The 23,526-nt window shown below is 49.4% G+C and overlaps 1 protein-coding gene across 1 annotated transcript; it reads left to right on the top strand.

Moving 5' to 3' along the window:
* Positions 1-1,227: 1,227 nt before the first annotated feature.
* LOC119097519 (nucleolar protein 4-like) lies at positions 1,228-10,936 on the top strand. The gene is made up of 8 exons (XM_037220552.1): positions 1,228-1,586; positions 3,245-3,302; positions 3,658-3,755; positions 4,720-4,863; positions 5,274-5,429; positions 9,010-9,020; positions 10,131-10,267; positions 10,779-10,936. Exons 1-8 carry the CDS (start codon positions 1,509-1,511, stop codon positions 10,934-10,936), a joined length of 840 nt encoding a protein of 279 aa, XP_037076447.1. The 5' UTR covers positions 1,228-1,508.
* Positions 10,937-23,526: the final 12,590 nt, after the last annotated feature.

Below are 23,526 nucleotides of genomic sequence, written 5' to 3'. Positions count from 1 at the left end.
TAGTCTGAGGACCCATTCATATGCCCACCGAAAGGGTCACACTCGAATAAAGCGGCTTGCTATGAAGCTTTACATCATATGGAGGCCTTTACTAAGCACATAAAACACGTTTCTCCCAAACTGTCGTCCAAGCAATCGACCCTATCCGAAAGTGTCCAGATAGCTTCTCGATTTGGGATACGAGTCGAATCACGGTTGCGCGCTGCTGGAATCCTGGCTGTCTGGCTGCCTCCACACGCTATGCGTCAGCGCCGATCCGTTGCCCTTTGACCCCGAACCCAGACATCTGACCTGTCCGGCCCATTTGTCAAGCCTGAGGTGCTAAGATGCTGGATTGACCGCCGCCCGGTTCGGTGCTGATTGGCCGATTTTGAGCACGGGGAGGTACAACATGTAGCGGAACCCAGGCCGGGGTGTAATGGCATGGAAATGATATCGACACCTCTGACAGCCAAGTGGCCGAATATTGAAACACTGCGCGGTTCGAAGCCATAGCTGCGCTGGTCATCAACCTGGATGCAATGCAATCGGAGCTCGAATCGGTTCCACCGCAGGTGGATCGAAGAAAAGCATGGCATTCGCTTTCAGGCTGAACAGGATACTTACAAAATATGTACACTCTTGCTACAAGTAGAGTACCAGATGGAGAGTGCGGCTGTACCGCTCTTGCACGGTTCGTCGAACATCAATAAGCCAATCCAAGGGAACACGTTCAATCAAATTTTGACGTCTTGTGCTTTTGACTTCGTAAGCCAATGCCATGAGAATCATAAAAGGCTCTCATAGACGTTCATACAGACGCTTAAAGCTCGTAAGATTAAAAGGTAAAAATTGATAGTTTAAATGTACCATACCAATATTGCAAGAGTGGATTGCAACGTGTTGATAACACAGAGAACCGTTGATAGTCCTAAGACCACTCGTGCCTTCCCTCCGTTGCATACTGACCCTTGAGCTGTGGGCAAAAAGTGTTCAGCGGCCCCCTGTAGATCCCGCTTGGCTGTCAGCGGCATGCCATTCATTCGTAGCACTGCAGGCTAAAGCACATATCCGCGGGCTCTGCAGTAGTTTACCCAGCATTTGTCACGAGGACAGTGAATCGATCTTGCCTCCGACATTTTTGTGCGGATGCTCGTGCTGCGCGAGACTAGCGATTGTTGAAATCCCCTCACACCACGCGCAGCTCGCGGATTTGCTACTAGTTTAACCAGCGTGGCGTATCTCGCTCTGCGGCAGGGCAAAAGGTTCTGGGGGTTCTGCGCGAATAAATGTTGGCCGACGAGGCAGAAGCGCGTAAAGCTGCCTGGGGCCGCGTTGTAAAGTTGCTGTGAGAAGTACTAAAATAGTAATCGTGTTGTGAAAACCCTGGCGCGTGCTCCCATATTTGTTATTGCTATATGTTCAGTAAGCCCCTTGAAGGCGAATTGGCGAGTCGTTCACCAGTCGAGACTGCTTCAAGTGCAGCGTAAGGCTGAGGGATCCATGTAATAAGCAACGCCTAGTTTGAAATGGAAGACCTGCACCAGCCGTTCTCCCGACGTCCGCGAAAACAGTCACTGTCTGCAATAATTGAAAGAATCGTCCTGGTGAGTGGACTCCGTCTTTTACCATTCGTTACCACCTACGTTCCAAGCGTACAAACATGTTGCGAGTTGGGAGTGCGCATTCTGAAAATGATCGACCTCCATTATAGTAGAGGATACCTACTGATAAGTGGGCGCTATCAAGAAAGTATTACAAATGGTAGTTTTGGGGCCGGGTTTGTTGAAATCGGCAGGCCAAAATGTGACCTACAGCGCTCCGAAGGCATGCCTTAAACTTGTGAACCCTATGGGCTGGTAAGACAGGTACGCCATTGGGCAGTTGGGCTTAAAACCAGTGCAGGCGTGCTTATTTGAAATGAGCAACACTCCGCACACCCGTCCACCGCTTAGTTCTAGGGTCTTGGTCCACCGCCGCGGCCGTGGCGTTTTCTTGCCACATCACGCATTAATTTCAAGAGGATCCTCTGTCCAGGAGACGCTCGGTGCCCGTCTGGTTCGTTGTTTGCCGCCATGACCGCTGACACGGTTGTATGAAAGGTCCTGTATATTTTGCGGCATATCTACTGGAAGTTGACAGAGTTTGACACAAGCAATATGTTGATGCATGATTTATTGTCCCGACACTGCAAACGTCAGCAGACCGCATAGACAATATTTGAAGGCACATAGGCGGCACCCGCGTGGATCAGTGTCGTAACGACCTAAAGCTAGCAAGCTGGCGTGTGCTCTTTGGCAGTCGGATGCGAATTACCAGCGACATTCCGCTGATTCATGAAGGGCAACTTGGAGAGCTGGCCGCGACCTCATCAGCATCTAGGTTTTCTTTTTAGAGGGTGCGGAAGTCCGCTGCATGGCTGACCTCCATTTTGGAGTTTGTAGAGCCCTTGCGTGTCCGCCCTCCGTTTTGGAGGATGCATACGAACAGCGAAAACATGGCCGCCGTTCATCATGAGGAGTGCAAGATGAAATACTAAACCCTGAAAATGTAAGCTAAGGCCTCGCAGGGCGGATAGATAGACATGCCGATGCGAGCAAGAAGACATGCCGGGGAAAACGAGAACGACATTTCAGCCCCAAGACCCCCAGGCCGCTTCACCTACCCGACTTTCGTCGGGTGGGTAAGGCGGTCGGGCCCGCCTGCTCCCATTAATACCAACACTGTTCCCGCCATCAGGCGCGACCTGTCCGCCTGAAGATGTTTTATGGGCGAAATTTGTCTCCGTCTCCGTTTGCACGCATCATTCCTCTCATAGGCATCGCAATTTCTCCGCTTCGCATGGTTGATCAATTCGTCTAAATTTGTGGGACTTTCAGGTCATATCAGCATTCATTTATTTTGATCAGCCCTACATCTCATGACATTTCCGTCGACTCAAAACGATTTTATATTTTTTTGGCATTTTTCTGTTGCCTCTGTACCATTTTCCTGCATCAACATGACTTGGTGCCCGCTGGAGATGTAAGGTACGAAGAACAGTTAAATAAGTACATGTCTTTGCGCAAATTAAACTATCGGAAATGTTCGTAGCATTAGCGGCCGTCTCTGTCAACCGGCATTGCTCTGCGCTTAGGACAGTGTAACTGAATGGCTTCCCCTAGCCCTCTGGTCGCTGTTGGCAGAACGAAGGCGATCATGTTTTATATTCGTGTCGTGTGTTTGCTCGTCATGGATGGTGCTATTCGTGTCATATACTTTCCAGGAGAAACAACGTCGGAGGCAAAATGACATTTTCGAACGGCTTGAGCTTCAGAATAATGGTGAGCTGTCATGAAAGAAAATCAAATGATGGTGTCTTGTAAGAAAAGTGGGTGCAAATGGAAAAAACAATGCACGAAATCAGTCCACTTCTTTATTTTGTACCGTCCTGATAAAGTATACATTTTGGTGGTGATAAAAAATACCTACCACGCAACGGCATGTGGACTGAATCAAGCGTTTATCTGTGGCCTTTTCATTGGTAGGTCATTCGAATCATGCTCAACTATGATCCCCACTAGGCTCTCAGCTGGTCGGATCTCGACGGCGATGTGCCAATCCATTTGGTTTTTCTGGAGGGGACATTACGGGAGTGTATGTTCTGCACGTTGATTAGGTACGTGTGTCACGCTGCAGGTAAAGTTTTTCCCGAGACGTGCGAGATGAATGAGCCTGTTGATGCTTCACGGACCGAATCCATCGCGAAAGCACTTCCCTCGGAGTTGGATGACCAGGTACCCCGAAAATAATTTTTATAGTTAGAAGTAGGTCAAAGTGGAGGTCCATGACTTTGCATTGTGTGCATCTCACGTCATTTATCTTACTGCTGCAGTTGTTTATGCACGAACGTCTATTTTTTTTAAAGGTATACGAATTAATGAACAAGTTCAGCCACAATGCAACGAAATATACTTTCGTTCATTAAGTCACGAGCTTCGAAATCGGCTGCAAAATCTTAACGGCCACATATTAAATGATATAAATATGCACACGCACGCACACATACATATGTGTGCGTATGTGCCATCAATAGACACGGGATTTCGGGATTTCGGTAGCTTTTGATTAGGCTTTTTTAATCTTGAACACGTTGCGTTTGATGTCGTTTGTTAGATTAAGGGGTAGTTCGCCAACAGATACTTGTCTCCATAAATGCTCGTTATTTACGTTCAGATGCATCGGGTATCCATTCTCAAAGCAAAACATGGCTTTTCTGCTCATGTCAGCGACTGAAGCATCTAAAGTTAGAACATGGAACATAAAAATACAAACAAAAATACTTTCCTTACGCTTATGCTGCCGTTTTGGCTTGGCAAAAAAACGTTATGCTGCAGCCAGACAAAATACGTCATTGACACTCTTGGAATCGGATCTCGAATTTTAATTGCTGTGTAATATATCCGCAATCCAGGTACATCACCGCCCACCTCTCTAATGTGTTCGAACACCATGTTTATCAATATTATCTTGTAGATTTTCGAGGTAGTATTCATACTGTTATGCTTGCAGTGTCATAGGTTGTTTTTTTAACAACTTCGCCATTTGTGTACCCGTTGTTCAATGGTACCTGTTTAGTGCGGTTAAGTTCAGCATGTGAAATCTCACAGCTTGAGCGTACAGTCAGTCAAATGCATATGATTGATACATAGGCCCCGTGGACGCCCACGCCAATAAGGCGTACAAACACTGCGTCGCCAGGCAACAGAGTCACCACATCAGAAGTCAAAGCCAACCCCACCACTGCCGGACACACAGGAGGAGAATGAGGAAGCAGACGATGACGAGGATGCTGACGGGAAGGATGATGTCACAACTGATCCAGAACGACTCAAGGCATTCAACGTCAGTATGTGCACGCCCTGAGCGCTGGGGCTTCCCCTGAGCCAAAGCCACCCTGCTGAGGGCGGAGACTGGCCTGTATCATTTCCAGTTGGATCAGTTGTAATTTCTCATACCTGGGTAAGGCAGCGTGGCAAACTTTGTCCAGCTGGACGCGAAAGAGATAAATATGAAGTTATGCTGTCTGACCTCTGTCCCCTCCGTCACCTCCACCTCCTCCATGCTCTCCTCGCTGCTAAAGTGTTGCCCTTTGACCCCGAACCCTTACAACTGACCGCAGCCCCGAACTCAGAAATGCCGAAAGATCCTGAACTGTCCGCCCGATTATGCTAGGTTGATAGATGCCGCAGCTTTTGCTGGTCGAGCCGAGGTTGGGCCTCCCGCATGATGGCGCTTCCGTCTGCTCGTTGTAGATGTTTGTTCGTCTGTTTGCCGACGAGAGCCTGGACCGCACGATCCCGATCAGCAAGCAGCCCAAAGAGCGGGTGCAGGCCATCATGGAGTCGTGCATGCGTCAGTTTCCGGAGTTTGGCGACAGGGCTAGGAAGCGTCTGCGTACCTACTTAAAGGCAAGAGTCGCTGCATGCCGGCAGGAAGTCACCCTACACTCTGTGGTGATGGTCCGTCTCGCCGGTTGACAGAAACCATGCACTTGCTGGTGCACACGGCAACCAGTATTAAGTGCGATCACAGCTCACTTCGATTGGGTGGAGATTACCAAAGTGTGGATGAGTATCGCATGACACAAGTCCAGTTCAGCTGGGCGCGTCGCGGGGTGCAGATGGGCTCGCTGCTTGCTCCGTCCCACTCCAACCCCGCGTACCTTTCTGGGGTGCCTGATGCAAACTGCAGCTGCAGTGTCTGTGTAAACCGTACTGCAGCGTCTGTGTAAAACGTGTAGCGAACAAGCACACGCACATACAGTAGAAGTACGTAACGCAAATGTCTGAAAGCAGGTGTACGTACTGCAGTTATTAGCATCGCAAATATCCATGAGCGCGAATGTTCGTGATCCCTTAGCGTGTTTATCACAATTATTCGTTTCGCAGATTTTCGTCAGCGCAAATATTCGATAACGAATATTTACGCTGAAGTTAAGTAGCTAGCTCACACGATTTTTGTTCTAAGCTGCACCCATCCAAGTTGTGTTTTTGGTGTGCATTACGAGCATATATCTCATAAATGTGTTCATGCACCATCACTGACGATACGAACATGTGCGGTATGAACATCACCCTTGACGAACATCTGCGATGTGGAAATCTGCGGAAATGGGCTTTTGTGATGCGAGCTGTGTCCGTTCTGACATCTCGGTTGGTTAGAGCGCCTGCATTCCCAGTCATCCATCTGAGGCGTGATGGTAACAAGTCGCTTTAGACGCTCGCTATTTGCCGCTGACGGTGATGACCTACGAGGTGCGGCCGATGGCAGAGGCCGTGTTAAACGTCAGGTGGGACTGGCCGTGCTGACGATAAGGGCACGTCATGATTTCACCGAAATTCTGTCTTTAATCTGAAATTTTACGATCGGATGGTGAGACCAAGGCTGATTGATGACAAGACCAACGAGCAGCGCCTGGCGCGGGCGCTGGTTTGCATCCACAAATGCATCCAGTCAAAAGGTGCGCGTGCTATGAAAACTGTTATGTTCGAAAATGTTTTTAAATCCGCATTTACAAACATTTGTGGCTACGAACATCTACGATACGATACGGACATCTGCGAAACGAACATTGGAGCATGCGTACATAAGGATTTGCGAAAATCTGCGTTACCAACAGTTGCAGTTGAGAAAATAAGTTTTATATCTGCGATGTGATCACTTCCGTACTTCCGTTCATCTGCGATGTGAGCACTTCCGTACCTCCGTTCATCTGCGATGTGATCACTTCCGTATCTCCGTTCATCTGCGCTAACAAATAGTACGTTGGATCAGATAACTACGTTACCTTCGACGAGGCGAGTCTGCATGCGAGCATTTGTGTACGCCCTATTTGCGATACACACATTTGCCTACATACTTTTGTCATATGATCGCACACACACCAGCGTTTGTTTCGCCATTCTGGGAGAGTTTGACTCGAGCCCTGCCCAAATAACAAGAGCCACACGTCGTGTTCGTGTTTATCGATTAAGTTTTTGACTGCTTGCTGTCTTGGGATTAAGACATTACCCCGTTGACCCGGCGCTGTTTCGGGCCGCTGACAGGCCTTGCCCACGCGCGCGTCACTATCCTCCAGAATCTGAGTTATCTGCCCTGACCAGCGTTTACGTCCTCTCGCCGCCAGGTCCTGTTCCGACATCTACAGCAATGGCTTGGGCGAAAATATGAATAGGATTGAGACGGCTTAAATCTTTTCAGACAAAGCGTTCAGTTCTCAACTTTGAGCCCTTTATTTCCGTTTTGATGTAGGGAAGAGTGCGTGGGACGAGTTAGCCGACAACGTGATCAACACGACGGCCCATGTGAATGATGATCATTAATTATATGCAGTATAATTCATGGTCACTATCCACATGTAGTAGAATCAACAACAGTGATTTCAGGCACCTGGTTTATGCGTGAGGGATGCTACAAAACAACGAACATCCATCTAGAAAATGCGTCAAAATTACGTTGTAGGATATTAAAATAACCCACTAACACCAGATAAGTCAAGTTGGTGTAATCTGGGACCGGGATGCTCACTGAACTTTGATTCAGATTTTATTTTCAGAATATTGTCACGCGTTCTTGTTGAAAGTTATTTTTCAACAACGTGTCGAGTCGAACGTGTCAAGTCGTATGCCTGATTCGTTTCCAAATATTGGCATGCAGAAGTGGGATGGAGAAAATACTGCGTGACTCAAAGGCTCTTTCATTTTCCATTTTGTGCTGCAGGTACCTATTCTCAGACTTTGGAGCCTCAGGACATACCGACGGCCTAAGCTGGGCAGTGCCCCTGCATGGAGTTTCTATATGACGTGTCTGCCGCAATCTGATATTATATTTCTTGCATGAAATCCCCCAGCCGATGTAGGGGGAGGCGCCGTGCGCCACTGGTCGTGCCCTTCTGACATGATCTCTGTGGCACAGGCGTGCCGCCGCCACAAGAGGGTACGGCAGGTGGCCGGTGCTGGCACGGCGGCACGCACCGGCCGCGCCACCCAGCTCCGCCTTGCCGCACCTCCGGGCTGAGCACGCTCTGGCGCTGACCCAGCACGGCGAGACGAGTGACGTCAGACGGCGACACGCCACCCCGGGCTCCGGCCATCGGCCAGCCGGCGAGCAGGTGGGTAAACCGTCAGATGCTGCGAGACAAGTGACGTCAGACGGCGACACGCCACCCCGGGCTCCGGCCATCGGCCAGCCGGCGAGCAGGTGGGTAAACCGTCAGATGCTGCGAGACGAGTGACGTCAGACGGCGACACGCCACCCCGGGCTCCGGCCATCGGCCAGCCGGCGAGCAGGTGGGTAAACCGTCAGATGCTGCGAGACAAGTGACGTCAGACGGCGACACGCCACCCCGGGCTCCGGCCATCGGCCAGCCGGCGAGCAGGTGGGTAAACCGTCAGATGCTGCGAGACGAGTGACGTCAGACGGCGACACGCCACCCCGGGCCCCGGCCATCGGCCAGCCGGCGAGCAGGTGGGTAAACCGTCAGAGGCTGCGAGACAAGTGACGTCAGACGGCGACACGCCACCCGGGCTCCGGCCATCGGCCAGCCGGCGAGCAGGTGGGTAAACCGTCAGATGCTGCGAGACAAGTGACGTCAGACGGCGACACGCCACCCCGGGTCCCGGCCATCGGCCAGCCGGCGAGCAGGTGGGTAAACCGTCAGATGCTGCGAGACAAGTGACGTCAGACGGCGACACGCCACCCCGGGCTCCGGCCATCGGCCAGCCGGCGAGCAGGTGGGTAAACCGTCAGATGCTGCGAGACAAGTGACGTCAGACGGCGACACGCCACCCCGGGCTCCGGCCATCGGCCAGCCGGCGAGCAGGTGGGTAAACCGTCAGATGCTGCGAGACAAGTGACGTCAGACGGCGACACGCCACCCCGGGCTCCGGCCATCGGCCAGCCGGCGAGCAGGTGGGTAAACCGTCAGATGCTGCGAGACAAGTGACGTCAGACGGCGACACGCCACCCCGGGCCCCGGCCATCGGCCAGCCGGCGAGCAGGTGGGTAAACCGTCAGATGCTGCGAGACGAGTGACGTCAGACGGCGACACGCCACCCCGGGCTCCGGCCATCGGCCAGCCGGCGAGCAGGTGGGTAAACCGTCAGATGCTGCGAGACAAGTGACGTCAGACGGCGACACGCCACCCCGGGCTCCGGCCATCGGCCAGCCGGCGAGCAGGTGGGTAAACCGTCAGAGGCTGCGAGACGAGTGACGTCAGACGGCGACACGCCACCCCGGGCTCCGGCCATCGGCCAGCCGGCGAGCAGGTGGGTAAACCGTCAGATGCTGCGAGACAAGTGACGTCAGACGTCTTGTGTGGCGTCAGTGGCGTCATTGTGGCCCCCGGGTATATGTACACCACTTTTAACCCTTTTTGGCAAACATTTATGTATGCGCGACTAAATGTCAACGCCCAAAAATACTCAGGATCAATATGTAAAACTAATCAGATTAAAAGCATGCTATGCTGTTTAATACCATGCAGCAAATTTCGCGCGTCTGTGGCAAGCTTAACTTGATTTTCACTATGAAAAGCTTAGAGTTATGCCTCTAGGGTTAAGCAAAATCCAAGGGACTGAAGTTGTAAAATTTGAAATTGTGGCGAGATATTGTAATCAGCGCTTGCTTTCATGGCGCCTCGGTCGGTACACCACACGTTTCAAATGTCACGGCATTGCTGCTTCCAGAGATGTAGTTCCGCAACTAAGCTAGGCGGACTGGGGTTAAACAGTGAGAACATGATGCAGCCTGCTCCACACCAACACCAACACCAACAAACAGGTTTTCTCTATTTTGCCTCAGTTTATTCTTAAATTCTGGAGAGACTGAAGTGCTCCTCCCAATTTTCGGGGGGGGGGGGAGGGGGCTCAAGCCCGCTCCAACTGAACAGGAAACTACACCGCTAGCTGTTCCTTAACCTAGCAGAGCATCAAAGCATTCTCAGTGCCGACCAAGTGATCGTAACGCACGTGACGAGACGGCTCCTCAGCCGTTCGGACGGTGCCAGCGTGCGTGGTCGGTGGCCAGGCTGCAGCTGCGGCCGCGGCTCGGAGCGCTCCGGATGCGGCGAGCCTTCCGGCGGTGGCGCCGTCTCCGGGCCGTCCGCCCAGCTGGGAGGGTACGCCGGCCGCCAGAGAGCCGCCGCCGCCGGTCACCGGAGCCCTCTACCGGCCGAACGTGGAGCAGCTGCTGCACCAGCTTCTGCGGGACCCGGCCAGCCCCGGCCAGCCGCCCGCCAGCAGTACCCGTGAGTCCCGGTAGTCAACGGCGGAGCGCGCTTGAGGACATGCCTTTTTCGGACGAACCTTTCTCACTGGTTTCATGCCCTGTTGACATTAGCAATGCATCACGAAATAACTCTCATCTGGCTTGAAGTGTGTTGAGGTATGATGTATGCTAAGTACTGACAATGAAATTCCAGTAAGCAAATTCAACCAAATATAACGGAAACGTGACAGACGAGAACATCGCCCATGCCGAGGAGGGGGTGAAGGACCTTGTCTCTCACCTCTCCTCAACATTGGCGATGCTACTTCTGGTACTACCGAACACCTTTCCACCTTGCATGGCTCTCGGCTGCAGCGATAATCTTACCATTCCAGTTGTGTGGCCTTCCAGTTCCACGCCAGCAGTTTGGCCCCTCTCAGCACCACTTGGGACCCCCCCCCCCCCTCCCCTCCGCCAAGATTTGCCTGCTTCCTGGAGCATCGAATTCCAGTGACATCCTGGGTGACAGATGGCCTGTTTGTGTGTTACAGCCGGAGAGCTATTCTTCAGGAGGCCACCGCAGCTCCAGCTGTCGGCGGCAGAGGTGACTGCCGTGCGCCAGCTGGCGAGTGGCTATCGTGAGTCGGCCAGCTTCCTGCGTCGCTCGGCGGATGAGCTGGAACTACTGGTGCAGCGGAATGGAACATAGATGGCGGTGCGCGTAGCAAGCCCCTGGCGGCGGAGCGAGATCATACGCCGCGCGATGGCCTTCCATTGCCGTATGCCGAGCGCCAGTGTTGCTACAACTGAAGGGCTGAACATGGAAAATGCTTCGAGCTTATATTCATGCTTCAAGTGAAAGGTCGCGTGCGCCGAATGGCATCGCCATTTACTGGACACCCTCACATTGCACTTACCTGTGGTGGAGTCGGACAAATTGGACTAAAAAACGAACAAAATGTGATGATTATGTGGGTGCGTGTAGATACTGTTATTCATAGTTGCACTCGCTTGCCATCTGTGAACATATATTGTACGCGTTGTATCACCGTATTGAGTGTTGATTTATTAAAAGGTGGCACGGCTCGAGGGGAGTATCTGTTTTTGAGATCAGGGCCGCTACCGTCACTACGGAAAGTGAAACTGCCAGTGCTTGACCCGCTACATGTATAACGCTGACACAATAAATGACATGGACAGTCATTCCTTCCTTTGGTGCATAGCCAGGAACGATGGCGTAGGGCAATGCAATTAACCTAGGAGCAAATATTGTTGACAAATGTTTATAAACTTTATAAGTGTTAGAAGCTTTTTGGTTGGGGCTTTTGTGACATTTACGGGATTTTTGTCAATACTAAGGAAAACCGAATGCGCAGTTGCCTGCCAGCAAGGGGAACAAGCAGGCAAATACAGTGAATGAACACTTATAAGGGAGTGTTCCACATTTGTATCAACTCTTAACTGGAATAGCCGTTTTGAAGATCGTTCGGTGCAGCTCACAGCCAAGCCCTTCTTAAAGCCTTAGTCCCCTTAGTTTCTGGGGTACAGTCCCGCGAAGATGTGTAGATTTGGCGCAGAGTATTCAAGGTCACCCAGGCATCCATGACGCCATATCAACGCCGTTCCAATCTTGCCATTTCATTGGCTAAGCGACGTTCAACATCCAGAAAATGCAATTGCCGAGTCGTTTATATCTGGCGCTCTGGAGCACGACTTCTGAACATGGCGGCCGTCAATTTGCTTTCAACATACCTCATGGTATTATATTACGTGTTAAGCTACATGATACCAGGGGTTATACACTCTTCCTTGCTATGACGGCAATACAACTTGCGACCGGATAGCTCACCGTGGCGCATACTCAATATCTTCAAATGTTGAACATTTGCTGCAATAGATGCAGCTGAACGTTACGCGGCAGTAATATGGGTGCAATGTCACATCAGTTTTCAAGTGATTGTAGAAAAGTCATAAGGAGATTAGAGAACTTTTCCAAGCGGCAAGCAAATACGCAATATGCTGTCATCTTCACCGAGACACGCATCGACCAAAAATTTTTCTGCAGACATTCTATAGTTTGAAAACTCCCTGGCTGGTCCGACACTTTGCAAATGCTCCAGGAGGCAGTTTGCAAACTCCCTAGAAATTCGCAATATCCTTACGTACTGTAAGGTTACCTTGCCTGAGGTCCTTACGTTACTGTAAGGTTAAGGTTAGATAAGGCTACCTATGACGTATTCGAGGAGGGGGTATGGGGCTGACAATCCATGACGTATTTAAGGATGGGGCACGGGGCTGTGTCTTCCTCGTAGAATGCTCTGATAAAGCATCCTGTAATCCCTCTGATGGAAAATTTTACGTGCATTAACACGCGCCCAGGTGGCCGGCTAGGTACCCTTCACTTGGGTGCCAGGGGTCAATTTGACCCCCCCCCCCTAAGATCTCGGGAACTAAGAAAGCTAGATACACCAAATCTACACGGTATGTTGACCTGTACGTGAAACCACTTAGGTCAAAGTTTCAGATTCTTAGGTCATGAACTTCGGGTCAAAACAGGTCAAATAAGGTCAAGTTCGAGGTTGGTCTCCAAAGTGTCCCCAGAATCTAGACAACCGTTTCTAAGCAAAAGGTCACGTTCTCATTCAAGGTCAGTGACCTTGTTTGACCTTTTGAAGGTCAAGATGACCAAAATCATACAAGATTGCTTTGAGTTTTGCATTTGACTAAGCGACAAAGATTACGGTAGTCAGTATGTTCATAAAACAACATGCTGACCTGGTTAATTTGAGATCAATGACCCATTCTGACCTCTAAGAAGTCCATGGAAGATCTACAATGCTTTTCCTGCTATCAATAAACTCGAAATGAGCGCCAGAAGCTATCAGATGCAGCAAGCCCTTTAGTAACAAAACACGCTGGTTTTGACCTTGGTGTGACCTTCACACTTGACCTTAGGTCAATTTAACTTGCTCCTTCAACTGTTGTGTTGCTTAAGAAGGCATCTCAGAGATGTATGGCTTCGTTTAACACTCCGTTGTTGGATCAGACTGAAGGACTCCCGAGAACTTGTCTCCGCCGAAACCATGGTCTGACCTTGACCTACCATAGATCAGCGACCTTCCAAGGTACGTCTAAATTTTGGATGCCAAACGATCTGCTATTCAATTGTCTACAGCTATGAAAAATTTAGCGCGGCTACGCCGCGCCGTTCGGAAACCATTCTGGAAAAGCCTTCGGGGGGGGGGGGGGGGAGGAGGGGCAATTTGATCCTCCCATCCGAGCGCGTGTTCAGAGACGTACGAAAAAATGTTGTCATTTTGTCGTTGAAAAAAGAGAAAGACAATCACATAAAACCAGACAGATCGAAAGTGTACAATGTGTAAGTCAAGCAGAAAACTCCGTCATAACCGCGTAGACGTCAAAATTCATTTGCCTCTGCTGCAGGCAGCTTTCGCCACTAAACATTCAGGCGGTGCATGACTGCTGGTCATTTGCTTGTTTGCTGCGACTCCATCAAGTATGGTGGACGCTGCATCACTGTTAACATAGCACAAATTTAACTTGTAACCAAGCTTATCAATGTTTATGCCCCTCTTGAGATCATGCACTGCATTTTGCTTGCTTCGCTGCCATCTTGTGGCATGAACACTATACTGGCCAAATAAAGGAGCATTTGATAATATAATACAAATTACTTCCAAAACAATGAGGACTTCGTGCATACTATGAGAACCACACAGACGTGGAGGTCAGCTTGCCGGGCTCCCGGCTCGCCCATCTCAACCAATTAAGTAAATCGACGGCCCCTGGTGGCACTATCGTCCTTGGAAAGAACTCCACTTTTCTGGTACTGCATCGCTTTTCCGCATTAACTCATGCCTTGTATCATGGGCGGGCGTCGCCAGAGGAGGGCTGGGGGAGGGAGGGGGGGGGGGGGGGGGGGTGGGAGTTCGATGTCCGGACCTTCCTAGACTCTTAAAGACAGGACATTTAAGCACAAGAAAAGTAACACGAGATTGATCTTAATCCTCGTGTATTTTTCGTCGCTCAACTGCTGTATTATCGCGGGCGTCGGCCTACCGCTGTGTGAATGTCAGCAGCACCTAGGCGTCATCCTCGTGGCTTTCACCTTATTAACCATATAATCGGGTTCAACTGATATCTTTGAAATGCATTGGTGTAGCCGCATTGAGTGGTAACATACAGCATATCATTAACACATCACTGTCAAACCAGTATCAGCGCCCACCACTCGAGCGAGGTCAATCATAAGTTATTCCCTGTGTCGATCATTAGCAGAGCGGTTCGCGATCGGGTTGCATCCGGGATCAGCGCATGACGTCCAGCGTGTCCCACCTTCCTGTCTGAGGCCCACGCCGCTTCCATCACCCATCGCTCGGCCTCTTGCAAGTATCACGGAAAACCGCTGAAGTTTTGCAGGTATTTCACAGCAGTGGTGATGTCCTAACCTAGCATTTCTGAAACCGGGGGCGGTACAGTTGCATCATTCCAATAAAATGGTTAGGGGTGGGTAAGCCGTGCTGCCCATAAGCCGCCCGACAAGTCAAACTCTCCGAGATAAGTGTTTTTCAAGGAATGATATCCACTCAAATAAATGGCGAGTCGATAATTGATACCACATTTTAATAAGGGACATCAGCATGTTTGTTTTTTGGACGCTTTTGAATCGCGCTTTTGAATCAATCACTTTTGGACGCAATCCGAGCCTTCTTTTCTCTTTACCCTAGCGTAGAGAGAGCAAATTTCCTTATTATTTTGCAAGCTTACAGCTTTTCATACTCACTGCGCATATGTTATATATATATGCATGTATGCCTTAGGGTGCGTCGTAACATGCTACCTACGTTGTGGTCACACAAGTGCATTGCGAAAATTAGTTTAGCTTGTGAAAGTCCTCACGGTAACGCGGCACGTGACACGAAAATATATTCACTGGCTATGTCGGCAGCCAGTGACATGGAGCTGGGCATGTGATTCACAATGGAGCGTGAAAACAAGCACATTCGCTAATTTGAATCGCTTAGCCACATCTTGATGTCATCTTCTGCGGGCACTCCAATATAAATGGTGACTCTGTTTACTTTGAAGCTCGCTGGTGAATGTCACGTCTGTCACAAATATGCCCAGTTCAAGCCATGTCACGGAGGTACAATGTATCTCTTGGTGCAGTCTTGGTTCTCTGATGCACTGAAGTGAATCGCTCTGCGCAAAACAGTCCCATTCTTCGGACATCTCACGCGAATATCGTTGCTGCAAGTGAAACGACGAGAGAAGTGAGAGGGTTTTTGCCTATCAAACAAAAGTCGGCTACTTACGTCATAATGGTGTTCGCCCCAGCAATGCGAGTCGAAGATCGTCAATTTTCTCCGTTCCCAGGGAGCATTGAACATAATTTAACATCCCAGACGAGCATCCAGTGGGACATAAGTCACATTTGCCTGGCACTGAGCCTGGGCGCACTCAGCGTGATCACCGTGCTCGGCAACGCACTGATTCTCCTGGCGATTGTGACAAGTCGCTCGCTCCGGGCCATGCCCTTCAGCATCTTCTTAGTCAACATGGCATTCATAGACCTTCTCGTCGGCGCCGTGCTGGATACAATGTGGGGAGTCTACAATGTCTACGGAATTCTTCCACTGAAAAACGGCCCCTCTTGCACCATTTACCTCGGCCTCGAATACCTTATCTCGTTTGTCACGCCGGGTGGCCTTTTGGCGATCGCTGTGGATCGCTCGTGGGAGGCACGCTGGCCGGCACACCATTTGCGCCACGCCAGCCGTTGCCAGGCCACGGTGGTTGTGTTCGTCAGCTGGCTGTGCCCCCTTCTATTCTGGGGGCCAATATTCGCTTGGGACCGGCTGGTGTACTTATACCGACCCGGGGAATGCTTCTTCGACCATGGCGACCACGTGTCTTTGACGTACATCTTGGGCACGCTCGGCTACATTGTACCACTGCTGGCTGCACTCATCTGCTACGGGGTCATCATTTACAGCATGTTCTGTCGACGGCAGCAGCATTACACCGAAACTGAGGCAAACTTTCAGCGTGTGCGGCTCGCGTCTATGGCCTCAGCGCAGGACGGCGTCATGGTGGGCCGCCTGTCGCTCTTCATCCACCGGCCGGTCGACAATGAATGCGAACCTCCAGACGATCTTTCCGAGGTGTCGGAGATGTCCGACGATGACGAAATCGCAGATCTTGCCTTCTTCAAGCACTTCACGGATGATGAGCTGGCGGAGGCCCGCTTTGAGCACCACTTGGAGCGCCGCTCATTCTACCTTCTGTCGGCCAAGCTGGCCGTGTACCTGTGCAGCTGGACGCCTTATTTCGTATCATTCTTTGCTGCTGCCAACGAGGACATTTACTTATCGCCACGATTTATCGTGTTCAGTATATGGAGCACGTACATCAACGCAGCTATCAATCCATTGCTAACGATTCTGTCAGGTGAGCACGTTAGCCTCCATATCCAGAACATGTCGCAAAACATTCGGAATGCAGTCATGGCGCGACTGAGGTGTCAGGAAGAGTCTTGCGCGCATCAAAGTGCCGCACCAGATCCATCCATTATTGTGACGTGAGTGCACAGACCGGCAGGGTGGTAATATCCTATGTTGACACGTTACCCGCAAATTTGCATCAGTTGTACCGAATCGATACATTTCCTTAGATAGACCTTCTGTTTGCATGCGCATCGCTTTACATCGGGGATATCCTTTCATCCAATGTTCACTGTCTTGCACAGTATCCACCTAACCCCGTCGTCTCAAGCAAGCGTCGTAGTAAGTGACCATCGGGTAGCCACCGCGTGAGCGTTAGCAATGCGTCATGTGCGCTGACGAGCTGCTGGGGGTATTGTCTAGGGCTGTGTCAATAAAGGAGCTCGGATACCTTCTTTCTGGATCGACTCGCAACGAATTCAGGCTGTTGAGCTCACTGGTCGGTCAGGGTGCTAGGCGAATGTCTCCGGCTGAACGCGAGCATCCGGGGAGCGGAACGATTTGTCGTCATTATTGGACATTTGTGCGCTGCGGTTAATGCGACACACAATTTTACCATATACGTCAGTAACAAACAACGAACGTTTGCACATCAAGTGCGGTGATTACCCAGAGTGCAGCAGTGAACGGATTGCCGCCTGGCAGCTCGACAGTTCATAAATATATATTTTGGTTGATAAATACGAGAACTATTCGTGACGAACAGCATATACAAAATGTCATGAAGTGCAAAACAAGTACCAAAAACAGGGAAAGTCAAACGGTAACCGCTCTCGATCTCATCTCCTCCGTTTCGCTTCAAATACTCCCAGGCTTAGGTCGAAAAATTGCTCATTATACTAAGACATTTTCGTGAGCCAAAACATTCTTTTGAATCAAATTAGATACAAATGGTGCGATGCGCACCATATGGTAGGTCACATACTTAAATTTGCTGAAAGCGGCAAAAAATGAGCATTTGCATTCTCGGGGTTTTAAAGTTGCCACACTCGCTACCGTCGTACTGTGACTTCACCTCGGTCGCAGATGTTCATTAATCATGGTCGTTTTTGGTAATTTGTAAAAATGTGCCACATCTTTACTATCGTGCTGCAGCATGGCTGCCTGGTTCTGACAAAGTCAGAATGGTATGAGTGCCTCGGTAAGAACACGATGAGCGACATAGTGATAAAGGGGATGGGTGTAATGTGTTCTTTTCTCTTCTTATTCAAGCTGGGAGGGCAGCACTAGCTCGTCTATTGCACTTTGATGATTTTGCCCATCTGAGGCAATCAAGGGAACGCTGGTCCCGTCATTCGATAGCTCAGGCAAAATGCAACAAGATTTCGTCGATGTATTTTACCGTCTGAGGTCGGAGTCGAAGTCATATAACGTGAAGTGACGCAGTCCTGTTTAATCGGCTTTTCTCCAAATTACTCATGTTGAGCCTTCTTCTAAACACACTGCGCACGGCTTATAAGTCCAGTGCAAAGTGCCATTGGTGAGTTAGAATGTGGTGCTTTTTGAAGGAAAGCATTATGCTAAAATTTGACAAGCAAGAAACACAAATGATCACAATTCAGATCGCAAGGTAATGTAAGGTGAGTGATGTCACTTTTTTAAACGACACGTTCGATTTGTTGTTTCCATTTAAAGGTGTATAAGCGACATTGCGCGGAGTAAGGGGGCACATGAGACTGATTACTATCGACAATGGGGCACAGTGTTTCTAAATGCCGACCTGTGGTTCAAGTTTGGTTAGTGTCTAACGATGGCCTCTGGGTTCAAAATCCCACTCGTAGGTGAAGAAGTGAGCTGTTGAACAAAATGTCAATAAACCCGATTATCACACTAGCGGAGAAAATGTAACCAGTGGCAAGTCATTTAATTAGCGTCAAGTCGAAGCATTGGCCTGTGATGACCTCGGTTTGTCATTGGAGGGTGAGGACAACATCTATAGGTCAACAGATTATGAAGACCGCAGGCAGACCACATTAAATCGCACTGCCGGAATCCCTTAAGAGCAATGTTTCACATTTTAAGATATTGAAGCAACTATTAGATATAATGAATAAGCTCATTTCTAACTGTTGGTATTACGTCATCGTACTTTGAACAACAATAATTGAGAGCCAACTGGCGGCCATAATGCCTGGAAATCGTGCTCACGGACGCCAGATATGAACGATTCGACACAGACATTTTTCTTGCCCTTGATCGTCGCATTGCTAATGGAATGGCAGGATTTGAATGACGTTATTATGGCGTCATGGACGCCTGGATGACCGTAAAAAAGTCTCCCCGAAATAGTCTGCACAACTTTGCGGGCGTGCACGTCAGAAACTAGGAGGGTTTAGGTCTTCAGAAGGGCAGGGCTGTGAACTGCATCGTAGGTTCTTCAAAATGGCCATCCACTTTAACACCCCATACAAGTGTGGAGCAATTCCTCTAATTGCATCCACATTTTGGTACATGTTTAGACCAAAGTTATCTGATTTTACTGACCTGATATCAGATCGATACAACAATTCCACAATATGCGTAAAACTGATGCAAGAGAAAATACAGAATTCTCATGATTCCATGAGCCACTTTCAAGCTATTTCCGAAAGGATTACAAGGGCGCATACCGACCTCCCCCCCCCCCGGTCAGTTAGAGGAGCAAAACTGATGAAAACTGTCTGCACATACCTTGTGTGTGCCATGTACGTCTGCAGATAATTGCATGATCATCACCAAATCACTAGATCACCGGACCGCCAGATCACCTGATCACCAGATCGCCAGATCGCCAGATCGGCAGATCCCCGGATCGCCAGATCGCCAGATCGCCCGGCGTCTGATGTGATGGTTTGAAGCTTGTGGCTTAGCCGGGAATCTCTTGTCTTTACTTGTCCACATTGCCTTGGGGAATCGTCATTGATATGCAACGTCGACTTCTGCCCATTGCTAATCGGCCCAAATTTCGCATCAGCTGACACAAACGCTGGCCGATACCAAATGGATGATCGATAGCAAATGGCAGTACGAGCTTAAAGAAACGTCATTGTTGGTAAAATTTGAAAGAAAAAATAAACACATCGTGACGAAGACCACCCTCCAAGAAAAGCAAATATCCCGGCGAGTGAGGTGAAATGTGGCAGCTGACTGAGTCTCTACTGGAAGCGCGGCGACCTTTCAGCAGGAGCCAACAGATAAAGATGACAAGGCTGTAAAGTGCTCCAAGTTTGTGATATCTAGGTAGCCCATAAAACGCAAGTTTTCGGCAACATGATTAACCCTGGCATTTAGGTAGCTTACAAAACGCAGGTACTAATCCACTATTTTCCCTGTGTCATTGGCATTACATTCAAACAACTGTGCTCACGTCCACCTTTAAGCACGGGGTTTACTCGACGTGGCCCGTAGTTGAGGCTCATGCAATCATCAGCTGGCGCCTACAAACCGTCGTATGTCATAGCACGTCATTGGTCGCTTGTCCAGTACGCGCTGGCTCCGTTTGCATCGCTTTTGCGGCGTGTTATTGAAACCGTGACAGTTGTAATTGATGAACGTAGCATGAGATGGTGAATCACCCCAGATGTAGGTCAGAGTTACTCTTGATTTTTTCTTCGCACCGTAATTTCACGCGGGACCTGCTTTGACGTTAACCTGCTTTGACGCTAGATTCGCTTGATGGATTTTTACCCCAATGCAATTTTTGTTTATTTATCCCCAGCCAGCAACTGGATTGGGGAAAGCTTAGTGAAGGTTGGGGAAAGCTTGGACAATCCAAAGTTTATCCAGTCTGCTCAGAAAATGCTTGGAGTTCCCCGAGCTTCCCCGATCGAGCCTCTGCCATCGGTTACCGCTTGGGGAAACTTGGGATTTCAGCGAGCCTCCCCAACCGTCAGAGCTGGGTTTGCTGGTAAGCCATGCTTTCAGTGCGTGATCGGCACAGGCAGCTTGGGGAAGGCTCCAGGGATCCCGCTTGAGCAAATATCTGGATATGGTTCAGAACAGGAATTCGGAGCTGATCTCAAGCATTCCCAAAGCATAAAATTGGAGAAAGATCGGGATGTTCCGGTTGGCGTCGGACTGAAACTGCTGGCTGGCTACGTGGAATGCCACTCATGCGGGTCATGCTATTTAATTTGAGGGATTAAAAATGTTCGGAGATATGTTAGTGCATCACAGCTTACAGGATACCCAAACATTTACAATTGAAAATTGGTTTAAGCTTTCGGGCCTCGCAGCAGATCCGACTTCATCACGCATTATGCAAGCATGGCCGATACCCCAAAGACTTACTCTAGGTTTTCATTTGAAACACTCGAGTCCGCTGACCTATGATTTATTCTCAAATCACGACATCTTGATGTATAACATGAGATAAACCTGGTGGGCAACAAAATGAAACTTATTTTAGAAACGCCAGGTAGGTGACATTTGGCACAAAGATTGCTTCTCTTAGCGGCATGATGTACGACATCGGCTTTGTGCATGATAGCATGAAATATATAATAGGTTTTGTAGCCGGTCGGCGCACCGTGTGTTGGGAACAGGGTGGTAATGACATCGCTGGCACGTAAAGCATAAATGCTCGTACGTGTCAATCCCGCAGTGACTGTTGAAGGTCCCACAGCCCTGTAACTGTCTGGTCGACTGTCTGTGGACACACACCCAGCTGAGTTCTGGGTTAACTCGCGACGGCGCGCCTGTACGGGCTGCACGAATATTTGATGATAGAGTTCAGTCGCACGGACTCCGTGCTCACTGTTGGCTGCCGTGCACCCAGCTGGTTCTGCAATGACTGAGGGGGATTCGACGGTGGCCTTTGCTTCGCGTATGCTCGTATGAGTCTGCAGCTACCAGGAGAGGTCTTCTGGCAAGTACTGGGACATAACGGTTCTAGACATGTCAAGGTCATGTCACGAGCACGTGTGTGGTCGGGCTGTATTATAAACCGACCCGATCACAGACGTCCTGCTGGGAATATGTTGCGTCGGGCTGCGCCGTTAACTGCATAACATCTTCTTCATAAATGTGAACGTGGGCATAGTATACCTTTCATACCGTTATGGTATATGTCTTATATTAGCACTTCCATAGCTACCTGCCATAACAATGAACGAAGGTAATGTAATGCATTGATCTTCATGAACTTTAGAGCAGCGAGAAGCTCAACAGCGTCGCCCCTAACCCCTCCTCGTGGCCACCATCGGCATACAATATCATGCAAAATGCCTTGTCCGGGAGTATGTTCTTATGACTTTTTGTGAGGGAAATCTAAGGAGTGCAGAATTAGAACACAAATGGTCTCTCCCGAAACAAAATGATTTCGCATGTCAGATAGTCCGACAGAAATGTGTGATATCTAACTGGGCATGAACTGAAAAGGTTGCAAAATCTAGCTTGAAATGCCTGCTGCGAGTGAAAACATTAGGTTGCTGGTAGGCCCGATCAAAGTCGCAAGATTTACATTTCAGACCACCTCTACCAGAACCCAAGGGTGTAGAAGCAATATAATGCACGGACGCAGCCGGCACAACCCCTGTACATTTTAAGCAGAATGGATGACGACGCGAGCCATTGGTATGCATTCATATACCTGCTTAGCTTCATGATGAGCCAGCAGCATAAAAGGTGTGAGAGAAGTCAGTGCAATCCAATGTTGTGATGCAGAGTACACATTCTTCCTAGTTCCTACCAACTTCGAATAAGTACATACCTAAATAAGTACATACCTAAATAAGTACATACCTAAATAAGTACACACCTAAATAAGTACATATCTAAATAAGTACATACCTAAATAAGTACATACCTAAATAAGTACATACCTAAATAAGTACATACCTAAATAAGTACATACCTAAATAAGTACATACCTAAATAAGTACATACCTAAATAAGTACGTACATACCTAAACAAGCAGGCATGCGGAGTGGCCCGGGACGTTTGGAACGCGCCGGAGCAGCACGTCCTACTTGCTGTCCCACTTCTCCCCGGACGTCTTCCCTTCCTTTTAACGGAGGTGAAGCTCAGCACATCCGTTACGGAGCCAAGGGCCAGCTTTTGAGGCCATGCACCCCTGTACGTGGCCAGGCCACCCTGGGGGCAGAAAGCAGTAGACTAAGACGACTGTAAATCTTCTAAGACATAAAAACGACCGTCCAAGGCATGTAACGTTAGACATGAGACGAGAATTAGAGCGATCCACACCGCTCGCGTGGCTAGACCGGCCCATGGCCAAAGGATAAGAAGGAAAGTTAAGAGGCAGGGCTGAATACGAGAGACGCATACCCACACATAATACGGGAGACGCATACCCACACATAATACGAGAGACGCATACCCACGCATGATCTAAAGACTTGGCCGCATTAATACTAGCCCATGTTCATGTACACAAGAAGTTAACACTGGTGTGAGCTTGCACGTACATTATGGCGGTCCACATTTACAAAATAGGACCCAGAGCCCAAACAAGGCTCTCTGAACCCCAACATAGGAGCGCTATGTGACAAAAAGGGGCACCTTGACTGGATGTGTTCCTATTTGACCTATGACCCGATTTTGGCCACTTGTTGGTGCTGGTTAGGTCACTGCGACACGTTGAGTCTGTGTCAAAACAAAACAACTTTTGCTTAAAACATAACTTCCATTTCCATTCCACACCCAGACGACCTTGTCACACTTATTGCACCGCGAGGAACAAATGCACGGAAGAAAGCTGTCGACATTAAGTGATGAAGAAAGGAATTATCGTTTCCGGATGACGTCAAATAGAAAAGTTTCCCCCGCCGGAAATGG

This window comes from Pollicipes pollicipes, unplaced genomic scaffold, assembly GCF_011947565.3.
Source record: "Pollicipes pollicipes isolate AB1234 unplaced genomic scaffold, Ppol_2.1 Scaffold_4295;HRSCAF=5057_pilon_pilon_pilon, whole genome shotgun sequence".
Lineage (NCBI taxonomy): Eukaryota > Metazoa > Arthropoda > Thecostraca > Pollicipedomorpha > Pollicipedidae > Pollicipes > Pollicipes pollicipes.
This window is presented reverse-complemented; position numbering and strand designations above follow the sequence as displayed.